General features: G+C 29.7%; 1 protein-coding gene across 1 annotated transcript in view; it reads right to left on the reverse strand.

The window, feature by feature from the left end:
• Nucleotides 1-25,946, reverse strand: part of HERC2 (E3 ubiquitin-protein ligase HERC2) — a 144,796-nt gene that overhangs the window by 39,321 nt on the left and 79,529 nt on the right. The window contains exons 41-60 of the mRNA XM_087158997.1: nucleotides 25,600-25,874; nucleotides 24,326-24,590; nucleotides 22,790-22,965; nucleotides 21,568-21,714; nucleotides 20,105-20,330; nucleotides 18,369-18,474; nucleotides 16,856-16,992; nucleotides 16,612-16,760; nucleotides 14,731-14,928; nucleotides 12,877-13,113; nucleotides 11,993-12,074; nucleotides 11,379-11,519; nucleotides 9,690-9,780; nucleotides 8,136-8,313; nucleotides 7,103-7,356; nucleotides 5,844-5,988; nucleotides 4,128-4,353; nucleotides 3,391-3,577; nucleotides 1,464-1,638; nucleotides 1,084-1,218 (exon numbers count right to left, since the gene is read on the reverse strand). Coding sequence (XP_087015123.1) covers nucleotides 1,084-1,218; nucleotides 1,464-1,638; nucleotides 3,391-3,577; nucleotides 4,128-4,353; nucleotides 5,844-5,988; nucleotides 7,103-7,356; nucleotides 8,136-8,313; nucleotides 9,690-9,780; nucleotides 11,379-11,519; nucleotides 11,993-12,074; nucleotides 12,877-13,113; nucleotides 14,731-14,928; nucleotides 16,612-16,760; nucleotides 16,856-16,992; nucleotides 18,369-18,474; nucleotides 20,105-20,330; nucleotides 21,568-21,714; nucleotides 22,790-22,965; nucleotides 24,326-24,590; nucleotides 25,600-25,874 — 3,530 coding nt within the window. The remainder of the gene's footprint in view (nucleotides 1-1,083; nucleotides 1,219-1,463; nucleotides 1,639-3,390; nucleotides 3,578-4,127; nucleotides 4,354-5,843; nucleotides 5,989-7,102; nucleotides 7,357-8,135; nucleotides 8,314-9,689; nucleotides 9,781-11,378; nucleotides 11,520-11,992; nucleotides 12,075-12,876; nucleotides 13,114-14,730; nucleotides 14,929-16,611; nucleotides 16,761-16,855; nucleotides 16,993-18,368; nucleotides 18,475-20,104; nucleotides 20,331-21,567; nucleotides 21,715-22,789; nucleotides 22,966-24,325; nucleotides 24,591-25,599; nucleotides 25,875-25,946) is intronic.

Genomic DNA, 25,946 nt, shown 5'->3' on the forward strand with positions numbered 1-25,946 from the left:
GTTTGTCAAAGTGATTATTTAACAATAGTACAGAAAGTTAATTCCTTCTACTTCTTCACAATTTTATAAATGTTAATTGTAAAAGAGAAACTAAATTTGCTTAATGGTCATATTGTATGATGTTTTGATACAGTGAGAATACACTAGAAACAATCAGATATAATTAGACAACATTCTAAAACAATTATCTCTTAGTTTGTTGTCTTAAAAACATAGTTTATGAAAGTAATTTTTTAAAATTTTACTTCTTGTTTTTTTTGGTATTAAATTTAGAATGTTTCTATGAGAGAAAACTATATGATTTTATTTTAATAAAAAAATAAAGTTTAAAAATTGAAGGGAAACAGAGTTTTACGGTTGACAAGCAACTATTTTCTCCAGAGACCATTCTGTACAAATAAGAGCCAGAAAATTTCTATAACTTCTATAGTTATGAAATTATTAGCACTTATCTGGAAGACATAAGACATTATATTAATGCAAAATACATAAATAATATAAGAATTTATTTTGAATAAGAAATGTAGTCATTGTTATTTCATTCAAAGACATGTATTAGCTTGTTAGCAGATGAAAATACCCACTTAAGTAAAATGCACAGCTAATTCTTTTGTTAAGATGCTTTTTTTTACTACTAAAAAAATTAAGGTAGCACACATACTTTATTTACGCCACACTAGAGCTGCACAATTATGGCTATTGGCGATGGTCTAGGGAACATCACCGAGATGATCCGAAGACATACCATCGCAATTTTGATCCTCTGCTGAGGGGATGGCTCCCCCGCTTCGGTAGCCTGACGACCTGCATGCGAAATGAGCATTTCACGGTAGAAGAGTTCAATGAGAACTGATACCGAAAATCCTCGGTCCCTACACAGGCTGATCAAAGTGGTCACCCACCCGCTTACTGACGGCAGCAAGTGATTGAATTCGGTGTTTTATTGGGACTATCAGTCCACTGTGGGACGTAAAAAACTGACAAGTAATTGGTAAGTGGCAATACATCATTACATGTCATACATATCTTTTCACTAAGATATAGACTACCAATCAATTTTATTTAGAAATAATAAAAACTTACAGGTTCATAATTTGATATTTTGCTTGCAACACTTCTCAAAATAGATGTTGGTGAAGCTTTCAATGAAGAACCTCCAGAGCTTGACATAGAGTTAAATGAAAACCTAGACAAGCGTTCTTCATCATCGCTTGGAGTCTGAAATAGAAGATCCAATAAGCCATAACATCTCTAACTCTCATATTCATATACAACTTCAAATATAAGGTGATAACAGTTTTATGGGCTTTGGCTGAGTTTGAATTTATATGTTTAATGATACTTTTCATAGGCTTAAAAAAAGAGCCATGATATAAATTTGCAACACTATCTGCATTAAAAATGATTTTCCTCAAAAAAAAAATTAAATTTCATTATTTAAGAAAACAAATAAGTGAGCTCACTTTAGAACCTTTGATGAGAGAGTTGTTTTCATTAGCCAGTACATGACTTACTCTGCTTATGTCAGAAATATCTGAAAAGAGTGATTCTATATCCTGTTTAAAAGATACTGAATTCTCTTTATTCAGTGACAATGCAAGGCCTGCATGAGGTGTAAATGCAGACACCACTGCTTCCCTGCAAAATTAACAAACAAATAAAATAAAAATTACATGAACCATCTTTTAAAAAATTTTTTGAAGTAACAAAATGGGTGATTTTAAAATTTAAGGCATTTTTGGAATTGAAATTGTTTAAAATTAAAAATGATCATGCTGGTGATTAATATTCTAGTATATGTCCTGCACTGGAATGAACTTGCACAAACTGAATTAAAATTTAGATCTGTGGAGATATTATAAGTCATCTTTAACTAAAAAATACATTAACAGGTAACAGCTTGGACAATTTTGATATTTTTTCAATACCACACGTTAATTTTTTAGGCTTAAAAAATTTTAGCTTAAATATGGTTCACAGACTTACTTTGCAAATGATAAGCAGTTACTAAAGCTTCACTAACTTTAAAAACTAATTAACTTTAAAAAGTTAGTAACAGACCGAACAACATTAAAAAAAAAAACTTTTGAAAATCCAAAAAATTTTAAAAGTAATCTTTCATCACAAGATTTCTTTAAAAATGATTATTCCTACATACTAAATCACAAAAGCAATATTAAAAATGGTAATATCATCTACCGATTAATTTTAAAAGTTATTATATTTGGTAACAGATCTGACAGTAACAGACTGGACACTACTTTTGGATAACAAAAAACAACAAATATCTACCAGAAAATTTAAAAAAAAAAATCAAAGATATCTGCTAGATATATTTAAAATTAATTTTTCAAAATATTTAAATGTTTTAAAGTTATTTTACATATTAAAAATTGGTAAACTGTAACAAAGAAATTTGATGTTGTTATTTTGGACAGTCTATTTTCTAGAATTGATCTCTATTAAAAATTTATAGAAAGTAAAGCGTTTGACAAATTCATATAATATTACACATAATAAATTTTTGGCAATCACAAACATCTAAGCCAATTCTATCTAAGCTAAGCCATATTCACCAAACTATTAAATTCCATAATAAAAAATATTCTTTTCTATCAGACATCAAAAATGCCATAAAAAAATCATAAATCAAAAATTTCTCAAATTTGAAATCCACCCATAAAACTAATATTGCAAATCATGCTTTATTTATTAGTTACAATTAATAACAACAGTTAAAGATTTTTCCTTGTTTTTCAAAATTCTGACGAACTGCATTATTTCAGATTTTTTTTATTTTAAAAAAGTGACATTTTCAGTTATACATTAAACATTAGTTTATAACATTGTATTTTTATGAACTTGGTTTTACAGTGACGAAATAAGTAACTTTTTTAATGAAAAGCTAACTCTAATTAAAACTTTTAGAGACTCTATGAATGCTTCTCTTTCAAATAAATAAATAAAAAAAATTTCATTACATGCAAAGCTTTTACTTTTAAAAAGTTTTTATATTAAGATTGCAGCAATAATTTGCATAGTAAAACAATGGTAATAGATTTTTTTATATATTTATATATTGCTTTTACAAGATCCAGTTTTAATAAAATTATTTTGGAATTTTAAACGAAATTTGAATTTTTAGAATAAAATTTTATTCATACGATAGTTTTCATGAATTGGTATGGAATTTTTAATAGTAAAATAAGTAACTTTTATAGACAAAAAACTACTTCTATTGATAAATTTAAGAGGCACTCGTGAATAGATCATAAGTCAAAGCTGTATAAAGAAGTTTAATGTTTTTTTATTAATCAGTTAACATATAATATTCAATGTATAATTGATATTCAGAATGAATAAATTGAGGTAATTTTAGAAGATGTTTACCTTGCAATATGAATCTGTAATGCATGCAAGAGATTTTGGAGGCCTTGTTGTTTTTCCACATCAGACAAAGAAGATAAAATAATTCTCGACAAAGAAGGTCGAGTCGATTCTTTTTGATTTGATAGAAACGCTTTACATTTGATAGGTGATTCTTTCGTTTCTTGAATTTCAGAATCATTTTTCTTAACTGGAAAAATATATATAAATACTAAAAATTAGAAAAAAATAATGAAAAAATTTTTTTTATAAAGAATATCAGGTTAACTATGGACCTGGGCACTGCTCTTGAAAGAAAAATTGCATTTTCGACACTATTTTTTTGTGTGCATATAACAATATAGCATTAGTGTTATACATATTGAGCAAAAAGCAGTTATTGAGAGAGATATATGCTAAGATAGCTTTTTCAGATTAAATAGAATGTGGTTTGTTGGGACTTAAATAACAACATTATAAACATTCAACATAAATGTTACATACAAGTATCTCAAAAGTTAAAAGAAATATGTGTGTAATATATCTACCACTACAAAAATATAATTTCAATTCACTAGTATATAAGACATGTTAACTCGATTCTATGGTGGTTGATAGATGAAGGTTGACATTGTCGATAGCCACTCTCCCACAATGTGATATTACAAAAAAAAGTGCTAAATATAAAAGTATCTTCCCAATTAAATACTCAAATTTTTCTGGGCAAGTACATCAAAAAATATTTCTTAAAATAATTTTACCTGATGACACAGCTCCTAAAGGATCGTGAGACACAGGGAAAAATACAAGTTCATTGGCTTTGGGATTTTTCATTTCATATGTTATCCATGCAACACTATGTGAAGAGCCACAGGCTACTTTGGTGATCTTCACATTGTCCAATCCCTGGACCAGTGAGGGTTTGCGGTTGACTGTGGTTGTCCCATTACCTTGCTGACCATGATCGTTGTCTCCCCAAGCATATACCTGAAAGAGCATGAATAAGAAATACCTTTCAGGTATTTTCTAAAATCAATACATCATCCTGTTTTATATTTTTTAAATGTATCTTTGTTTTCGGATAATTGATAATTAAGATGAAAAAAAAATTTAATATAGTCAAACCCCGCTATAGTGAACACTGTTTATAGTGAACTCCCGGATAGTGTGAACGAAATGTTCGGTCCCGTGCCTTGCTATACACGTACATTATTTTTTGTGGATATAGTGAACTAAAAAAGTGAGGAAGTTGGATATAATGAACTTTTTTCTGTCTTCGACTGAATTTTTTCTTCATTTTTTAAAAATAATTTTGAAATGTCTACTTCAAAATAAATATTTATACTGATTTTTAAGACCATCCATAAGAGTGGAATGTAGCGATAAGCATTTTTCCTTGTTTTCTTCTTTTATCTCCCTTTTCCATCCCTAAGCAAAGGCGAACCCAGTCAGATGTATGGACAAATTTTTCCCTGCATCAGCTAAAGATCACTAACTTTTTTTGTACGCAAAACGAAGAGTAATAAAAATAAAAGCAAGTTATCAAATTTTTTGTTACTATGCATTATTTTTTAGTCATTTTTGTATTTAATTTTGCTGGTTATTTATTTAAATAATGTATAATAAAAAGGAGTACGGAACTATTAGTTAAAATTGTTTGCGGAACGGATATAGTGAACCAAAATTTCGGTCCTTTGAAGGTTCACTGTATTAACAACACATTAATTCTCGCCAGTTTAAACACAAATAAACGTTAATCTTAAAAAAAATATTAAACAGGAAAACAAGCAGTAAACTATTGAACCGAAGTTACATACAATAGCATGGATTTCTACCTTCAAATTTGTGAGGAAATCTTAAAGTCATTAAACATTATTTTATAAAACTAGGTTTTTATTTTCTAGTCTTAAAAATTATTCGTACAATGAGAATCCATGAGACAAAGTTGTTGTAACAGGGGGAGTAGCCAAATTATTCAACAAAAAATAAGCATTTTTAAGCACTTTTCAAGCACCCAAAAGATATTTTTAAGCACCTTAAAAAAATATCATAATTGTGCAGGGTTGGAAACTTTTTGACAATTGGCTGTTTTATCTTGTTTCAAACATCATGTCAAAAAAAGAGAAATTTTAGCATTGTTTTTGACAATTGTTAAAAATCATGACGTTTTAAATCATATAAAACAAATGGCGTTTTCATACGCTACAATAAGCTGAAATAGATTGGGGTAGAATGAATTGAGAAAACATTGAATAGAAAAATGTGAACTGTGTCTTTTTGCATAATTCTCAGCTAAAATCAACGCAGTAAAGGAAAAATCTCATTTTGAAAAAGGAAAAATTAAGCACTTTAAAAAACACCCAATGAAAAAAGCACCTTTAAGGGCTTTTAAAAAACGAACATCGAAAATAAGCACCTTTAAGCATTTCTTAAAAATGCTACGCATCCTGTGTAATGTTATAATTAATGAAACATACTTGTCCGGTATCTGTAACAGCCAAGCAATGAAGAGCACCAACAGCAACATGTACAATTTTTTTCCCCTTCAAGGGTTCCATCACCTGAGGTTTCCTAACATGATTTTCATCACCATGCCCCAATCTAAAATAGTCACCTTTACCCCTATGAATATATAATTATGAGAGAATAGATAAATATTCGTTACCTTATTTATAATAAAAAATAAACATAAAATATTTTGATTTTAAAGTTTTTATATTCTAAATTGCAAAATCTAAAGTAAAGTTTATACAGCAAAAATTCCTGCATTTACGCAACAATACATATTTATTTACTGATAGTATAAAAAAATTACACTAAAAGGTAGACACATAATGATTTACATTTCATAAAATATGCCATGTCGATACAAACTGTTCTAAATATAACTTACATGTATGCAGTAAAAGTACATTATAACCACAATTCAAAATAGTAGACGGAATTGCTGTTACAAACAGCTTGTCTCTATAAGCTAATACCGATATTTAAAGTTGAAATAGTTATATAAAAAGGACTTGAGTGTTTATAGCATGCTAAAGGCCTGTTTATGCGGTCCAAGTTCTTGAATCCGAAAAATTGGAGGAATTTCTCTGTCCAAGAAATTGGATTATTTGTCGACACTATCCTAGTTATTGAATACAAGAAACAAATGAAATAAAATAAAAATATGACCACCGAAGCCGACGTCTTCAGGGGGTACTGGCCTCGGTAGCCATTAAAAACAAAACCATTTCTATTTGAGGGAGAAGCAAAAGCTTAAAATATCTCCCTCAGTACCCCGATGGTTTTGTATAGAGGTCCAGGAAAAACAAGATACATTCAAAATAATTAATAATACTTACAAAAGTTTAAAATAACTAAATAAATTCATAATAACATAAATAAACCGTAACAGATCAATTTATTTGGACTAAAATATATGAAAACAGACAACAAAATGACTTAATCTGATGCTTGTTTGTTGGCATCATAAGACCTAAGACGCTGATTGGTGAAGGGAGGAAAAACCTGGATGGAAAGTAGAACATGCTCTACTATCGTCCAAGGACTTGAACCAAGTACTTGGATGATCGTTTACACAAGCAAAACAAGCAAAACAAGTTTCCATGAATATCAATCAATCTTTGTCCAAGAACTTGGATCGTCTAAACAGGACTTCAGTGATATATGCAAAACGTTAAGCAAAATCATGTGTCACTTAAAGATATAAGACAAAAGGAAATGAGAAACCAACCATGTCCATATTTGACCAGCACTTGTGAGAGCCAATGAGAACTGAGCACCGCACTCAATTTGGACAACACCAAGACCGTTTAAGGACTCAATATTCATGGGTTCGAGGCAACCTTCACTTCCACCTCGACCCAGCTTCCCAAAATCTCCATCTCCCCAAGAGTAAACCATGTCATCATCGGTCAAAGCAAGAGTCTGAGCATCTCTACTTCCACAAGACACTTGCTTCACTCTTTTATCAGCTAATTTAGTAACCTAAAAAATATAATGAACAGGTAAGTAACAAACATCAGAGAGGTTTAATTCAAAAGAACAATTGCATTTTTAAGAGTAAGTTGATTAAGTGGGTCAACTGGACTAATGTACATAAAGTAGAAGGAAAGTCTGTTGATGTAAAAATAACTTATTGGGACTTAGAAACATGAGCACTGAAGGGAAAACAAGTGCAAGGAGTAAAAAAAAATAGCTGTAACCAAAATTCCAGTCGTTTCTTTGACAGAGCTTACTAGTGAAAGAACCTAAATTAGGGAAATCAAAGGATGAAGTGCTAGCAACTTTAACTGAAGAAAGAATAATCAGTATAATTTCATAAAAGTTTGCATCAGTTTTTACACTAATGTATAACAATAAATAAATCTGAAAACTCCAAACTTTAGACTAATTATTCTATTCATAATAATATAGATACAAATAAAGTACATTACAAAGTTGAGATATGTAGGATTGAAAAATTAGAGCACGAAAACACTAAAAACAGTTTAAATTTCAGTCAAAAGGTGGCAATTTTTTTATTAGTTGATGAATATGAATAGATTGATGTGCTTTAGAAATATGAATAACATTCCAATTAAACTTCATAAAGTAAATAGAGGACATAGTTTACAACATGATTACTATTTTAAAAAATATTTACTCTCAAAGCGCATTGTAGATAGTTTAACTCACTAAAAATCAATAAATATTGAATAAATACCAGCTAAAAAATTATTATGTACCGCAAACTATATCTACATGTAATGTAATTCAAATATCACCTGTTTTGGTGTAGTTTGTGTAACGACATCACCATGTCCTAGTCTTCCATAATCTCCAAGACCCCAAGTAAAAAGTTCACCAGAAGAGCTTATTGCTGCACTGTGCGCACTGCCACAAGCCACATCACGTATGCGTTTTGAGCTTAAACTCAAAATCATGTGTGGCCGCTTATGATTTCTGAATAAAAAAAAATAGGTTTTCAATACACATTAACATAAAAAAGTAGTTTAAATTTAAGTTAAATAAAAAATTATTTATTTATTTTTAGCAAGATTTAATCTAAACAATTCACAATCATACCATTCAAACTTTAAGTATTGAAGGTATTGTTTTCTAATGATAATGTGCAGAAAAGGTGAGTATTCATTTTATTTTGGTGAAAATAGTTTATAACTACACCTTTATGCAACTGCAAAGGATTCCTGCAATTCATATCTTTTATGGGTCGTTTTTTATAATGGCCGATTTATGTAGTTCAACTTTAACAATAGATCACATTCAAAGCAAAAAGATTGCTCACAAAAGGAACTTGTCTCCTTCGGCAGGGTACATGTGATAGATATATTCTCCCTACCAATGAAAAAATTCATGGACATTTTCTAAACTATGGGTAAAAGTAGAATTTCAAACTGTAACTCTCAAATTAGTGTCTGCTTAGAGACTTTTGATCTTATCATTGATATTTGTATCTGTAATCACCTGAAATATTACTTTAACTCTTTAAATATTTTAAAGCACTCACAAGATTATTTTTATTATTAAAAATGAATATTTTAAACAATTTAGGATACAATAATGATGAATTTTTATATTGAGACTACTTCATTTAAAAATTTTAAGCTCTTATGATAATGAATCTTAAATATTTATAAAATGATAAAAGTATTTTTTAACATTCATCATACATATTATAGTTTGTGATTTCTGATCTTTTTACAATTTTAAAATATTTGTGCATAAAAAAAAACATAACTAACCAGATTGGAAATTGTAGATATTAAATAAATGCTCTCTAACTAGGGAATTTGTTTAATATCTGGAATAAGATGATACAAGTTGCAATTACATAGAAAAAAAATCATAATTACTCAAATTATGTCAATTTATTTTTAGGAATATAAAATAACAGATACTAAGTAAAAGGGATTATTGATATAGATCTACTCATAGTTTTTCACTTCCATTTCAAAATTACTTTTTTATGCTAATGAGCGATTCAAAACATTTGCATCTTTTAGATAAAAACTACTATTGCATTATTCAAATAGCATATTATTAACATAAAATTGACCGGCGAGCTTGAATAAAAACATAAAGCCAAAGTTGATAGTTGAATTTGTGTCTGATTTCCTAACTTCAAATATCGTCCTCACTTATTAATTAGCATATTTGAGGTCACCCCCTCAAGCTCTTAAAATTGAGTCCCAGAACATGAAGATCTGATCATTAGATCAAAAGTTATGCAGGGTGGTTAGTTTTTTTGTGTGCACTGTGCATAAACATTGAAACATTAATGTTATTAAAAAATAATTAGTTTAAAAAACAAAACTTACACAGTATTTCCAAGTCCTAGCTTTCCATCGTCTCCTTCTCCCCAAGAAAACACTTTTCCATCGACAGTTAAAGCAAGAGCATGTCGTCCACCTATATTTAAAACAATTTTCAGCAAAAATTTAAATATATGCAATTTTTTTCTTACAAAACCATCGTCATCATTAATCTTTTTTTAAAGAGACCACATCAAACTTAATGATTGTTTATTCTTATTGTTAAAATTTTTATTTTATGATCATCATAAATAAGAAACTTTTTAGAAATAAATAATACGAATTGAATGCATAAACAAAGAAAATAAAAACTAAATTTTTTTTTTAAAAAAAAGTAATTTTAAAAATAAGTAGCTACTAAATTTGCAAAAAGCAGTTTTGTTTTCAGTAGCAAAAATATGTGTATTAATTTGAAGGTCCATCTTCATAAAGCAGAATGGATGTCTAACTCCAGCAATACCAGGCCATGTTCAAATTCTTGAACTTTGACCTGCTATTAAGTCATAAGATCTAAGTGACAAAAAGTTGTCAGAAAAACAAATTATTAGAAAATAAGAATAAACATCCTTCTTAAGTCATGAAAAAATAAATACATAAAATAAAATAAAAATTACAGTCACATTTGATAATACATAAATATTTTTCAACAGGAGAAAATTTAAACTTTAAAATGCAATTTTTTATTAAGTGCCTAAATTTTTAGAGAAACACTTACTGTTAAAATAATACAGCTGATTTATCTTTCCGTTGAATCTGCTGACATTATATCAATGCATACTATATCTAATATTCAGTTAATCATTCACATATATAATAAGATTATACAAGATGTCTCAATAATGCTCAGATAAACTTTTAGCTGAAATAGGGTACAAAATAAAGATTGAGAATTACATAGTGACTGAAGGTCATTGTACCGATGGTACCCCTCCCCTTGATATCTTTCTGTTGGAAGCTTGCATTGCACCGATAGTATCCCTCCCCTTGATATCTTTCTGTTGAAAGCTTACATTGCACCGATAGTATCCCTCCCCTTGATATCTTTCTGTTGGAAGCTTTCCAAGCTATCATAGGAATGTGGAATTTACAATGGATCTTTTGGCAAGACTTACTTAGTCGCTGCTGCACTCTGAAAAATTTATGGTAAAAAACTAACTGTGCTCAGCAATCAATGCTCCATCAGCGTTAGCAGTGTCTAATGGTGCAATCTTTGAGTATCTGTTGTAGCATTACAAACTGTATTCACTTGAACTCCCAATGTCCAATAACAATTTTCAATTAATCATTCATTCTTTTGAGTTCTTATAGATCCTCTGTCTCACCCATCATTTTTTCAAAACATTTTGTGTCATAAGTTGCAATTCAATTTTCAATCCTTATGAGGAATCTAGTTATTCAAAAGAGTTTGTGGCAACATTTTTGAGATATCCTGCACATGAGGATTATAAAAAGATTTTAATTTTAAATAAAAGAAGTAATAATAACTGAATTTTCTTTCAGTTTATATTTTCTGCTCTTACAGGGGCACCATATATTAAGCGGCCACAGTTCAAAAACAAAGTCTATGTTTAACAGGTGGACAACAAACACGTTTAACAAATGGAAATTCAATTTTCCAACTCAACTTTTTTAAATTTCAGTAAATTTAGAAAAACTCTCATGCGAATAGACACAAAACAAAAATTGTCACAATACCTGAATGAACTGCAACTTTCCGAACTATGTGACATTGCAGTCCTGTGATCAACTTGGGAGACGGAACAGTGACAAAACTACCAACACCAAGTCGACCGTTTGTCCCCTCTCCACAGGCGTACACTTTTCCATCTTGGGAAACTAAGCAAAAATTTATGTTTTAAATAACACATGAATATATTATATATAAACTTCTTAAATTTAGTAAAAAATTCTTAAACTAGAAAAAAATAGTTTAAAAACATCAAAGTCAAATTTGAAAGAAAATTGCAAAGAAACATAATACCAAACAAAATTTAGGTTATAAATTACTCGTCACTCTGATTCTGCAATTTATTTTATTTATTTTTAGTTCATTAATTTCTATGATTGATATCATGTGTCTCTGATATTTAAAATATTTTAATTATTAATATTAAATTAAAAGCTAACTTTTAAGATGCCTTTAAAGTATACAAAAAAAAAAGAAAAAATTAAACTATTAAAGTAATTATTTGAACGTTACATATTTTTTTTCTTTCAAAATACAATCATGATAAGCCTAAAAATAAAAATTCAATACCAGAGCATACTGCAATTAACATGTTTTAGGTGAAATCAATAATTTTATGTACCTATAAACAAACTTTTAGATCCTCCGGATATTGCCAAAGGCTTTAAGGAAGATAGAGTTTCAGAAAAAACAGGAAGTTTTATCTAGAGAAAAAAGAATAAGAATATTACAATAAAGGAGTAACTTTTTTTTACACTAAGTACTTTGAAATTTTTTTTTTATTATTATTAAAAGATCAAGCAGAGGATATACATTTAGGGGTGCATCAGAAGACAGATAAGAAAAATTTATAAGCACAAAATTATACATAATTTCCCCTTAAATAACAATGAATTTAAAGATTCGTTATACTTAATATCTCAATCAATAATCATTAAGCTGAAGAGTAAAATAATATATAAGATAATTATAATAATATATGGGATAAGATTATAATTTATAAGACAAAGTGCATAGCTAAAATTGATGCCCAAAAGTTAAAAATAACTAGAACTACCATTTCCTCATACTCTAATGTCATAAATCAAAAACAATGTGGAATTCTATTTTGATATCAAACTATGTTTTAAAACAAATATCAGTGGCCCCACAATCCAAGTAAGGGCAATGCCTATAGTATTCATCCTAGTTTTCTTGACTGGGAGGTCTAAAAAATGTTCTTGACAATTAAAAACGATAAAAATTAAAACAGGGTAAAATATCGTAGTATATTCCTATACAACTGAGAAGAGGAGGATAAGTAATGGGGGAACGTCAAGACATCAAATTGATCTTCGCCCCAAATGACGTATTCAAGAATTGTAATTGCGAATAATGCAGTTAGCAGCTTTGGAAAGAAGAAATTAACACAATCAAAATGCACAAAATGGTAAAATCTTGGAGGTAACTGCTGTTTCGAATGTTTAATAGAGTAGTTGTTTAACAGAATACTATTTAAACACTTACCTTTGAGCCCTGTAAGCCCCCTAATTGATCTTTGTCATTCAGTCCCCAAACAAAAACTTTCGTCTGAAGGTCCTTTGGTGCTGCCTTGTCATCTTGCTCATCTGATATTAAGTAAGGAAAATTGGAGAAGTCTTCTTTTTCACTTCTCTTTTGACCAATGATAGTGAGTCCTTGGATTTTGCAATCAATACCTCTGTTCCTGCACTGTTTTATATTTATTTCTATAAACTGATAATACTGCAAACAAATTAAAGAAAATATTTATTGTCAGTAATCCTATAGAAGATCGGTCTGAAGCAAAAAAATTTTTTTAAAAGCTGTATGGTTTCATGTGCTAATGACAGTTCATTAATTTTAATTCATGAAACAAAATTAACTATTTAAATTAAAATTCTGAGCATGAAAAATAGAAAAGTCACTAGTCACATTATTGGATCTGCTGGTAAAAAAGTTTTAATTTCTTGAACATTACAAAGATAGTTTAAGGAATTAGAAAGAAAGTTGAAGGAAGCAGGAAAGTGATTGTCGTAACTTGTTGCAGGAACGCTGACAGAAAGCAGAATATAGACTGTTGCAAAATATAGAGAAATGTATAAAGAGGATCAGGAAGTGCACTTGTCTATGAGTGATTGTATTTAACTTTTAAAATATTAAAAGAAAAGTAATTTCTTCTATTGCTCAAAAAATATTGTTTAAAATTTTTTTTTTTCCTAAGAAAAATATCCCGTGCTTGATTATAAATATTTTAACACTGCAATAAACTCCTTTTCACGAAATCAAAACTATAAATGCCTGTTTTGTGATTTATTCACATTGTTAAGCTTTAATCAGAAAAATATATATTTCTATGGGTAACAATTCTCTTTTATGAATTATTTTTTAAAAAATAAATTTGCAAACACAATTAAGTCCATATTCAAAACAGTTTAAATAACCCCTCAAGACTGGTAAATTTAGAAAATTATTAGGTGTTCAAATTGTGCTTCAAATTGTTCATAAACCAGTAATTTTCCCCATCCTGTTGGAAGCATATAAATTCTGCGTTAAAACAATTACAGGTTTTTTCAAGGATGTCCAATAGTTAACCTACATCAAATTTACTTTTCTGGAACAATTTAAGTTAGAACATAGTCATAAGTTAAAATTGATAAGCGTGTCACAAAGTTTATAAATGTCACACAGCAATAGCAAAAAATTACCCATATATACTTTATTTTTTTACCCATATATACTTATTTTTTTAAAAGTGACAGATTTGGAGTTAAAAGAATGTGTTATATGCTATTTACTATTTAACAAAATAATGAATGAAAAATGCACAGAACATGGTTAAATATATTGTTGAAGCTTACAATTTTTAAGTAGTTTTTAAAATTTTAAATTTAAATAGAGTGGTAAATCTTTTTTTAACTTTCGATTATCAATACTTTAATCTTTGCTATTTCTTCCTCACTACTCAACAACAAAATGCGATCAATTCATAAATGCTTTACTTAGGCTTGGTCAGTTGTCCATTATCTCATGCAACATTGTTTTTCTGTATTGAAGCATTTCTTTAAGGTGCGGCAATCCTAGACAAAGGATACAATAGATGAATAAAAGTTATTTTTGGTTTCGAGCCCAGAACATATCTAGAATTTCAGGTCTAAAGAAACAGGTTAAAATTTTCTTAAATTTTTAGCAACGATTAATAGTTTAATTCCCATAGTGACTTGAGTTTTATCAGTTTTTGCATTCAATATAATTCCAAATTTCGCCGTTTAATATTAACACTTTGCAGAATTTGAAAAAAAGTTAGTTTTGCAAAAATCTGAAACAAAAATGACTAAGTTAAATAAATAGAAATAACTATACCTCCGACTGCTCACATAGAAGATTAAGACTAAAATCGTTCAATCCAGCATAAATGGTATGCAATTCTTTCATGTTATGTACAGATGGACCACCATTTACAACAACAATAGAAGGCATGCAGCTAATATCAGTTGGGTCTATAGCCATATGCAAATGCTGTATAATAATGTCTGGCTGCATTTCTAGTCGTATCCAATGCTAAAATAAGAACAAAAACACTGTAATGTAAATTAAACATTGGCATATGCCTTGGTTGTCAGTGTTCTTATAAATATAAACTCCTCAACCTATTTACAATATTTTTACTAAAAAAAGTGACAATTAAGAATATTCACTGAAAGAGAGTTATGGATAGTTGACTGTGTAAAGCTAAGTGCAGATGGCGCTAGAGGTTAAAATTCGCTGTAAGACTTCCGGAGTTACTACTTCCAACTGATTTTAACGCCTAAGCGTGTAAAAACGCACCATCCAATATTATTATACTTGTAGTGTTTTCAATAAAGCACATTCTTTAAATCTAACTTCAACGAAACAAACAACAAATGAATTTGGAAGATTCCGCAAGCTTGCTATGATATTACTCAAAAAATAACAAATGGTGCTTTTTTTAAACAAATATAGCCAAATAAGAGATAACAATCAAAACATTACACTTTATTTATACTGTGATACAGTCGAACTCGTTTATAACGAGCTCGGATTTAACGAGGGAAACGAGAATATTTGGTTGGATCAATGTTAAGTCTATGGAACAGAGGTTGCTTTTAACGAGCAAGACCCGGTTTTAGCGAGCAATATTTTTCTGTCTGGCAATCTTTTTCCTCATCTTTCTAGTCTTTCTGTCTTATCTTTTTTTCAAAATGATATGAAATGCGCGAGTTAAAAGTAAGCTGACAAACTATTTTAAATATGTAGATTAATGAAAAAAATAAATGTTTTGGTAAGAATCTTTTCCATTATTTTTCTTTCCATTTATATTTCCTTTCCTTTAAGACTGTAGCGCAACTAGAAATTTTTTGCTGGTTTGGGGGGAGGGGTTAGTTGTCACTAAATAAAGATAAATATTTAATTAAATTAATTAATGTAATTAAAGTAAGTAAGTATTAATTAAATTTTAAGTCAACTCAATCATTTAACCTCTTCTGGTTGCACGTCTGCCTTAAGGACCCGTTTATTACGAGCACTCGGATTTAACGAGTACATGTTACGGTCCCTTTGTGCTCGTTATAAACGAGTTCGACTGTATTAATTTTGTTAAATTTGTTATAGGCTCGTTGACCAGTTAGAATTTATAAATTACAGAAAACTCATATAAAAGGTAAAATCCATGCGTAAATTTAAACAAAAACCTCCAATAATAAAACTTTCTAGAATATTAAGCCTGTTCACACATCATCTCGTAAGCATAACATAAGTGGAAGGATAAACTGGAAGTTTTCTCAATATCTTCCAGTTTTAAGAAGTTTGTAATTGTTTACATTCAGTCAATCGTCCCTACTACACAGACGAGAACTATTTCCTTTTAAACCAAACGTGCACTTGCATTGAAGCAAAATGTTAGCTGTTATATTTATTTAGAATAGAAAACAGGAAATGAATTTAGAATTCAGAAATAAATGAAATTTAAAAAGCTAGGAAATATGTAATACTCATACTGGCATGACAACACATATAGTTCCATTTAACAGACAGAACAAAACTGATTGAAGATAACTAAATATATTAATATTTTTACAGTAATACTTTTAATGCAAATTGTTATGATAATCTTAAAGCAGCTCACAATTCATATGACACAATAGACATTTCATTTTCAGCAAAGTTTGAAAAGTCACTAGAAATAAAATTAAACAACACAGTATTAGAAGTTATCTCACTCACCTTGCCATGCTTCCCAGAGCCATGCCAAGAGTAAACAGATCCATCAGTTAGTCTGTATGCTAGATCCTCTCTGGAGGAGACAGTTACGGAATTCACACATGTTCTCCAACATTTTATAAATCCTTTATTTGATGCAAACAGATAGAGATCTAAAGAGAAATTCAGAGAAAAAGTAAAAGAATTGAAGATATTCAAACCATTATATTTCAAATACAAAAAAATAAAATAAAATAAGCAACAATACCTGAATTTTTGACTAAATACATTTTGTGCATGTGAGTGTGCAAATCATTTTGACATTTGGAACAAATGAAGTAGAAGCTGCACATCCTACATGCATAATAAGGTCGGTTAAACAACTGCACCTGGCAAGCTGCACATCTAAAACAAAATTATTAAATAGAATTTGAATCACCAGTAGCATATCAATGCAAAATTTAATCAATAAAGAATATTTTATGTATACAACAACTATACTTTTGACAAGTATACATTTATAAAATCTATTCTTTATTTTATAATTTTATCAAACAGTCAATAACTATTGTAATTTAAGTTGATTAATAATTGGTGTAATTTTGCATTTTGAATCCAATTAAAAAGACAATAAGACTTCAAGCAAACAAGAATGCATCTGGGAACTTTTTAAGTAAACTCAAGCCAAGCAAGATATCTAATTGCATTTACCAAAGGAAATAGTGATAAAGCAAAATAAATACAATACTGCCGTGCAATTGAAAAAACAACAAAAGTGCTTTAAGATTGATTCCGAGAAAAGTGGCTAGACAACTTTTCTCCTTCTATTGCTAATGCTATGAATGTTAAAATACTGATAAAACAAAATTTATTTTTGATTTTATTTATTTACTTATTTTTTTTGCAATATGTAGCTTACCATATAAATATGCCAAATATACAAATATATAAAAATCTCAGTTTTGAATTTCTTGTTGATTATATTGATATTTGAATTGTATGGCAGAATAACTATAGCTTGAACTTGAATATAAGTTGTTATTTGTGGGAGAAGCACAGGCTATAATTTCTTCAGCTACTCCAGGAGCTCACATTCATATTTTGAGATTAATTTTGAATTAAATATGGTGAAAAATACCAGGAAATATTAAAATTTATAAAAAATTATTTATAAATAGTATACAACAAAATGAGCCACAATGGCACGGTGGTCCGACATTGTGTTGGAATGGTGTTCAATTACTTGTAGCAGTTTCATTCATTTGTAGAATTTGTTTGCAATGCTGAACTTCTACAATAATTCTCTCTCCCTCCCTCAGTCAAAAACTGATTGCTGAGTTAGTGCCTTAATTACATAACAATGTAATAATGGATCATTCAAGCCCGGGTGGTTCAGGGGATAGAGCGCTTAGCTTCTAATGAGGTGACCCAGATTCAAATCCCAGCGATGGCTGGTCAATATGGATTCTGCATCTGGCTCCGCACCAACCACAGTGCTGACGTAAAGTATCCTCAGTGCTATCATGGTTTAGAGTCCCTGTGCCGTCAGACTGACCGTGGGAGGTTTTCCTCTACATGTAACACAAATGAGGGATAGTTCTATCAAAAATTTCCCCACAAAGGCAAATTTCTCCCAATACTTGATCCAGGAGTTCTCCTCTTCTGGGTAGGGTTCAAAATTACAAGACTAGAGAGTTAAACATTGGTAGTCGTAAACTCAAAATTGGGTTGGCTGTTCAACTATGGTTACAAAATAAAATAATACATAATTATACAATTACCGTAGTTCAGGACAGGCAGTAACTTGCTCTAACTCTGATGCTAAGCATCTCCAAGACCTCTGGGTGGAAAAATCAACAATCACTTTCTTCCCATCAGATTTCAATGCTATAAATGCAAACAGTAATAAAATTACTCAGAATAGAAATAAATACAATAAACAGTTTCTAAGGAACAAAAATTTAACAACTATAATACAGTGAAACCTCTCGAGAACGACTCATCTCCGATCCCCAGTAAAATGGTCGATAATAGAGGTTGGTTGTTCTTAAGGTCTGGTTTCTTAGGACAAGCGCCTTATCTGGGCGTCAGCGGGACGTCAACGTCCCGCTGACACCAACAAAATACTGGTTTGTTAGCTTAAGGCCTGGTTTCTTAGAACTACCGCCTTATCTAGGGGTCAGCGGAAAGTTGCGGTAGAGCTGACGCCAAAAAAATACTTTTTTGTTAGCTCAGCGTGAGCAGTCGGTCCAATGCAGACATTATCTCTCATTGCGCATGCGTTAATAACGTAAACAAATACTTATTTTGAATTTGTATTGACTTTGTTTTTGTGGACCAGTGTTTTAGAGAACAAATAATGACTTCGTCCAAGAAAAAACACATTATAGCTGAGCTAAATGAAGGGTGCTATGTTTAATGAAGAAGCTATGTTTAATGTCAAAATCAAAATCTTGGCTGATTTCAATGTGCTGTTGGATGTTGTCCGCCATTGCTTCTGTGGTTAACGTCACGTTGTAATCCAACTGCAGTTGAGTTGAACGGCAATTGTAGTTCAAGATGAGCGTTCGATGACGTATACTATCGAACTCACAAATGGACCAATCAGAGGTTAGCGCTGATTTCCAGCTGACGGCGTCCTGTCCTAAGAAACCAGGCCTTTAGGGATTACCTCCATCGACTTCAAAATTTAATCGAATGTGCATAATTTACGATAAGAAGGTGCAATTAATAAAATTTAGGGTCAATAAAAATTACCCCTACTAATATAATTATGTGTAAAAACAAATTATCCAATTATGAATGATAGAACTATTTTAAATGATAAATAATTGTGCTTTTTTTATTTAAGTTTGCATTTAACTTAATATTATAATTAATTTACTTTAAAAAAATGAGAGGTTTGTTTGTTTGAGATGCTTAATTTTTTTTAAAAAAAACTTTTTTTTCAAATTTAACTTTTAACTCTAAAAATAAATCATCGATAGTATTGTTTTTAGTGCACTCTGACTGTAACATGAGGTTGTCAATCTCTTTCAGAAATCAACAAAAAGATAAAAAGCCACTAAGTAAAAGCCACTCAAAAATATTTTGAATACATTTGAATCTACTTATTTGTTTCGTTAATATTTTTATTTCGATATTTTTTCGTGATTCCTCTTTTGACCTTTTCCACATTTGGTGTGGAGATTTGTCTGGTCCCTGAAAGAGGTTTTTAACCCACTGGCAGTTTAGCAAATGGGCAAAATTGGGAGAATGTTTCTTCTCAATACACTATTTTCCTATCTCATAACATTGAAAAACCGGTTTAGCTATGCAGAGAAAACTGCAAGTTAAAATACAACTTTTTATGCGCAGAACCGTCATTGGTTTAATGGTTTCTCCTAAAGATTATCTTAAATTCTATAGAAAATCCTCCAAAAAGTCATCAGAAATAGGAGGTCGCTACACAGGGGTGGTCTTTCCTGGAGGTTTCACTGTAATTTTAAATTTATAGCAATGATAATCTAATTTGTACCTCTAATAACACCAACAGAATCTGGAGTCACACTTCCCCATCCAAAAAATGGTACACTAACAGAGGCCTTTACTTTAACTAATTGTCCAATTTCAAATATGCTGGGATAAGGGACTGCTGTGCTTTTATTTGAACGACAAGAGATAATCTCCAGCACATAACATTTTGTCCAAGTTTTCTTTGCAGTGCGCTTCCATTCCACACGCACAAGAGAAGATGTATTAAGCTTCAAAAGAAATTTTCTATATATATACTTACATTAAAATATTGTACTATGTAATTTTATCTTTTTTATTTAGTATAGAGATTTATTGCTTATTGATAATTATAATAGAGAATCAAAATAGCAAAGAGGGAGATTATATTTAGAGACATCTTATTATTTTAGAGATTCAAGACTTTTCATACTCAAAGAGTTGTACGATATAAAAAGTAGGGAATACTTATATAAATAAACAATTTAGGTAAGAACTTTTAAATTTTTTGTAGAAAAATTATTTTTTTAGATTTAAACAAGAACGAAGTTATATGTTAGATTAAAATAATTTAATAAAAAAATAACTTGAAAAAATTATGACTCATTGCAGTTTACAAAAATGATAAATACAAGAAAAAATTTTAGTATGAAAAGGTTGAAATTCAATTAATGTGTCTTAAAATAAAAAATAACCAAATGAGCATTTTGATTCACATTGAAGGCTCAGAAATAAAGTTATATGTTTTCATTCAAGTTAAATAAAAGTAAGTTCAAGAATAGTATAATAAATCAAAACTTGCTGTAACTAATCAAAATGGTTTTGTAATGTGCTGCAAAAAATCTCCATTTTCTTTCAAAAAAAATAATTGCAAAAAGTTTTAAAATATAAATATGGCTAGTTATCACATTTATACCTACAGTATTTCTCACCAAATGAAAAAATGATAAATGTTAAAGTGATGATAAGTGATGATAAATGTTAAAGTGATGATAAGTGAAATGATAAGTGATCTTTCTAATCAAGTCTAACCCCTTTAAGACTGTCCTCGCATAACTGTGTGGGTTTGATGTAACCCAATATGTGAATATATGTGTATAATTTCAAATAAAGTTTAAATTAAGTAAAATTTTCTTCTTATAGCTATCAGTTTAGTATTAAAAATATCTTAGCTGGTTTGTTACAAACAGTAAAAAAAAACTTAAATTTAATATTATATTCAAGTTTGCATGGATTATCTTAAATTTCTTAGAATAATGTTCATAATAAAATAATTTTCCGAGCACTTTTTATGTGTTGAGCTACTTATACTAAAAAAAAATAAGAACTTTCAAATTGCATCAGGTCATAAAAAGTTAATTAAGAATCCCCTAAACCATGGCAATATTTGACTAATAACACTAAAATAACTTATTGCATCGAACAACAAAAATAAAAATAATAATGCAAAATCGCATTTGAATAACATTTACCCGAAGTAAAACTTACATCAATAACAACACCAACATCGCCTTCTCTGAGTCCAGGAGTGTCTTGTATGCATCTTACCCAAAATCCTAATCTTAAGTGAGTCATCATGTATCTCAAATATTCCTGATCACTAGAAAAATTTTCTCTACTCAAATATTCACTATCCTGAAAGAAAAACCAGAACTAAAGATAAGACAGTGCAGCATTCAGTACAAAATTCAAAATTAATCATCTTGCATATCATTTAATGTTCAGATTATTTACAGAGTATCTGCTACATTTTAGATTTAATTCTTTCCATGGCTAATTCCAAAATTTTTCTTGACTTAACGAAGTTACCGTTTACTCCGACAAAAATGCAACAATAAAATTTAAAAAAGCACTATAATGACATCAATTGAAATGATAGATATAACCAAAACTGTTATGCTCTGCATCTTCATATTTGTAGATTTTAAATTTAAAAAACAGAGTAAAGAAAGAGTTGAAGCAACAAAATAGCTGAAAGAAAATATAAAAGCAAGTAATTATTTTTTCTCTTTTTCTGCAAATTATATTCTAAAGATACTTTTCGTGTTCATCAGAAATACATTTTTCCTCATTTTTCTGTTCACATTTCGGAATAAAAAAAATTCGCATATGACTGGCTTGCTTCAGCTAGAATTTTAAATTGATAAAATAAAATAAAAATAAGTAATAACAAAAATTCTGAAATCACAGTAGTTTAAAAGATAATTCACTCTAGAAATGTTTTTCTCTAATTTTTTGAAACACCATAATTTTTAAAGAACATGATAAAAATATTTTATATTTTAATAAAATATGACTATGAGAGGGGATTTAGTTACAAATTCAGATTTTTGGAACACCATGAAATTGGGGGGGGGGTGAATTCCAGTTTAAAAATTAGATTTTTTGGCGACTTAAATCCATGACTTTCCATGATTTTTTTTTTTAAAAATAGTTCAAATCATGACATTTCTGGACAAATTTTGTTCAATACCGAAATTCATGACTTTCCATGATTTCTCATGACTTTCCAGGTATGCAGATAGCCTGTATTTACTTGAAACATTTTGAACTAATAGTTCTTGTTGAATTAGCAAAATTTATTAACAGAAAATATCAAACTATTTCAAAATAAAATCAGAATTTTATTAAATTGAAAACTTTAAAAGAATTTAAGATATAGTACAAAATTTGAAGTGATTGTTACATGCAAGTATATTAAAATACATACATAACGGTCAACATCAGCATCATCATCACATGTAAAAGAATCTGAATCAGAGTAAGCTTCAAAGGATGTTGAGCTATCATCATCAGATAAATCTGCAGATAAAGCTTCATGTTCCAACAACCAGGTAATTATAGCTTCTATTTTATGAGAAATGTTAACATCATCTTCTGAAATACCTATAAACACAATATAATATAAAAAATATTTTATAATAAAATAAACATTTGAAATATTATAGTTTAATGATTACTTAAAGATGTAAGAGAATTAGCTATATTTTTGTGGCATGTATAATTTATTGAAATTTTGTTTGTTTACTATTGCAATTGTACTATTGTATTGAATGAAGGCAAAATTACTTCATACAAAGAAAAGATATTTAAAATATGTATTATGCCGAAGATGTTCGGCAAATTTAATTAAAAAAATATTTATTTTTATCCCCAAGTACAAATGTCTGACTAAAGTTGAAAATTTTAGAGCCTAATAAAAATCACATTGAAATAAAATATTTTTCTACTTAAACTTGTGTACAAATATCTTCTTCTCAATAAAAATTATTAAAAAAAAAAAGAAATATTCTTTTAGTTACTTTAAAGAAATTTAAACAAGAATGCATGGAAGAAAAAAAATAATCAAAAAACAACATTCAAATTTTTTTTTAAGAATTAAAGATTTAAACCGAATTCAACTAAAAAAATTTCATCATCATCAATGCCTCAACAGCCCAGGGTGGACCTTGGTCTTCTCAAGAAGTTTTTTCCAGGCTAGCCTTTTTTTTTTTGCTAGTGTTTTCTAATTTTTTGTTTTTAAGACCAAAAGGTCTTTCTCTAGGCCATCTATCCATCTCAAATTCAACCTGCCTCTTTTTCGTGTGCCAACTGGTCTGGCATTGAAAACTCTTTTTGTGGTATGCTCTTAGTCCATTCTGATAACGTGGCCTGCCCATTTTATTCCTTGTCGTTTAATAAAGTTAATAATGCTAGGTTCATTATATGAGTGATATAGCTCTAAATTTGATCTTCTGAGCCGCACACCATTTTCTTGAATTCCTCCAAAAATACTTCTCAAGACCTTTCTCTCAAAAGTACCCAACATAGCCTCATCCATACAAGATATGGCCCAGGTTTCACAAGCATATGTTAAAATTGATCTTATAAGAGATTTATATAATAAAACTTTTGCTTTTCTATGAATTACATTAGATTTTATATATTTTCAAATTCCATTAAAACAGTTATTGGCTATAGTAATTCTTCTTTGTATTTCCATTGAGGTATTGTTCCTGTTGTTGATTACAGAACCCAAGTAAACAAAATTGCCAACAACTAAAAAAAATATAAAAAATAAAAATTTTTTTTCACTCAAAACAAAATAAGAATGAGTCATTCCGAAATAGTACAGAAATAAATGAGTAAAAAATTAGTTAGTAATGAGTAAAAAATTTATTAGAAATAAATACAGTACATAAGATATAATTAGTAACAGACATAAATACAATTAACATTCATCATACATAAAAAAAAAATTACTGACCAAGTGCTCTGAATGCAGACTGTACAGTTCGCCTAGTGAATCCCATGTCATAAAACATCTGCATGCCATTAGGCTCGGATTTTGTGTGAGTCCCATGCAGTTTGTTTGATGGTTGAATTAAAAATTGCGAGTGCTTAGGTTCTATGTTTATGGGACAACTGCAGCCACTGCTGGTAGATGTGGTGATGTGAGATTCTTTCATAAAAGACACGCAATTAAGAGAAGTAACTCCCATAAGATATTGAGATACAGCCAATGCCCCATTCTGTAAAAAAAAAAGAAAAAAGTCAACCTTTTTCAAAGAAATAAATATTTATAAATCAAATAATTTGATATGCAGTCTGTTCTTTAGTATATATCCCTAATTCAAACATTGGGAGAAATTCGTCTTTGTGAAAAACTTTTCTATGAAACTAACCAGAATGTGCATTACATGAAGAGGAAAACCACAAAAACCTCCCATGGTTAGTTTAAAGGTAAAGGGATTCTAATCCACGATCCGTCTACCACTGAGGATATTTTAAGTCAGGGGCAGAATTTGAATTGACAAATCATTGTTGGGATTCAAACCCGGTTCACTGAATTGGAAGGTGAGCACTCTATCCTCTGAGCCACCACGGCTCTCCTCTTTATATTGTAACCCTTTTATTTTATTTTATAAAAGTCATTGAACAACCAATCTAATTTTTTGGATTTACAACTTCTAATGCTCAACTCCATAGCCTTGTAATTCTGAACCCAATCCCAAAGACAAGGAAACTTCTGAATCAAATATTGGGAGAAACTTGCCTTAGTAGAGGACTTCATAATAGAACTAACCAGTATTACCTTTCATGGAGAGGAAAACCACAAAAACCTCCTACGTTTAGTCTGACGGCAAGGATATTCTAACCCATTATTTGTCTACCACTGAGGATATTTTACGTCAGCACTGTGGTTTGTGCGAGTTGGATGCTGAGTTCATATCGATTAGCCATAGCTGGGTCTCGAATCCGGTTCATGTCATTAGAAGGCAAATGCTCTATCCCCTGAGTTATCCCGGACATAAAGAAGTCCCATTCGCAATTCCATCAATGCAATGTTTCGTCAATACCCACTAGAATAGGGATATAAAATCTGCCGCCCTGTTAATGCAAAAAAAATTTGGAATTTTTTTTTTTTTCATTTTGTCTGTGAAGGAAACAAAAAGATAATTGCCTAGCAACTGTCAGAAACTGCTAAGCATTTACAAGCAAGATGCTTTAATAAAATAAGAAAATGCGATCTAAACTAACCTCTATTTCTTCTTTTGAAAATGTTGATTTCAATGGAGACGGTTGATTAGCAGCGGCCATTAGACAATGCAACAGTAGCATGTTATCACTTGACTCACCTGAACTTTTCATCGAGGAAGAAAACATAGTGGATAACAAGAAATCAGATTGAGATTTCAAGTTGCATGTTCGTATTAACACTTTGTGTAGAAATTGCTGATTTCCAAATAAAACTCGCACTGCTTTCATCAGATATAAAAGCAAATACTGTTGTTGCAGATAGTTAATATTTAATTCTGAAATAAAAATATATTACAAATTAAGTATTCGAGGTACAAAAAAGAAAGCTTAGTAAAATAAGTGCTGGA

The sequence above is a fragment of the Parasteatoda tepidariorum genome, chromosome 3 (assembly GCF_982258835.1).
Source record: "Parasteatoda tepidariorum strain Cologne lab strain chromosome 3, Ptep-v5.0, whole genome shotgun sequence".
Lineage (NCBI taxonomy): Eukaryota > Metazoa > Arthropoda > Arachnida > Araneae > Theridiidae > Parasteatoda > Parasteatoda tepidariorum.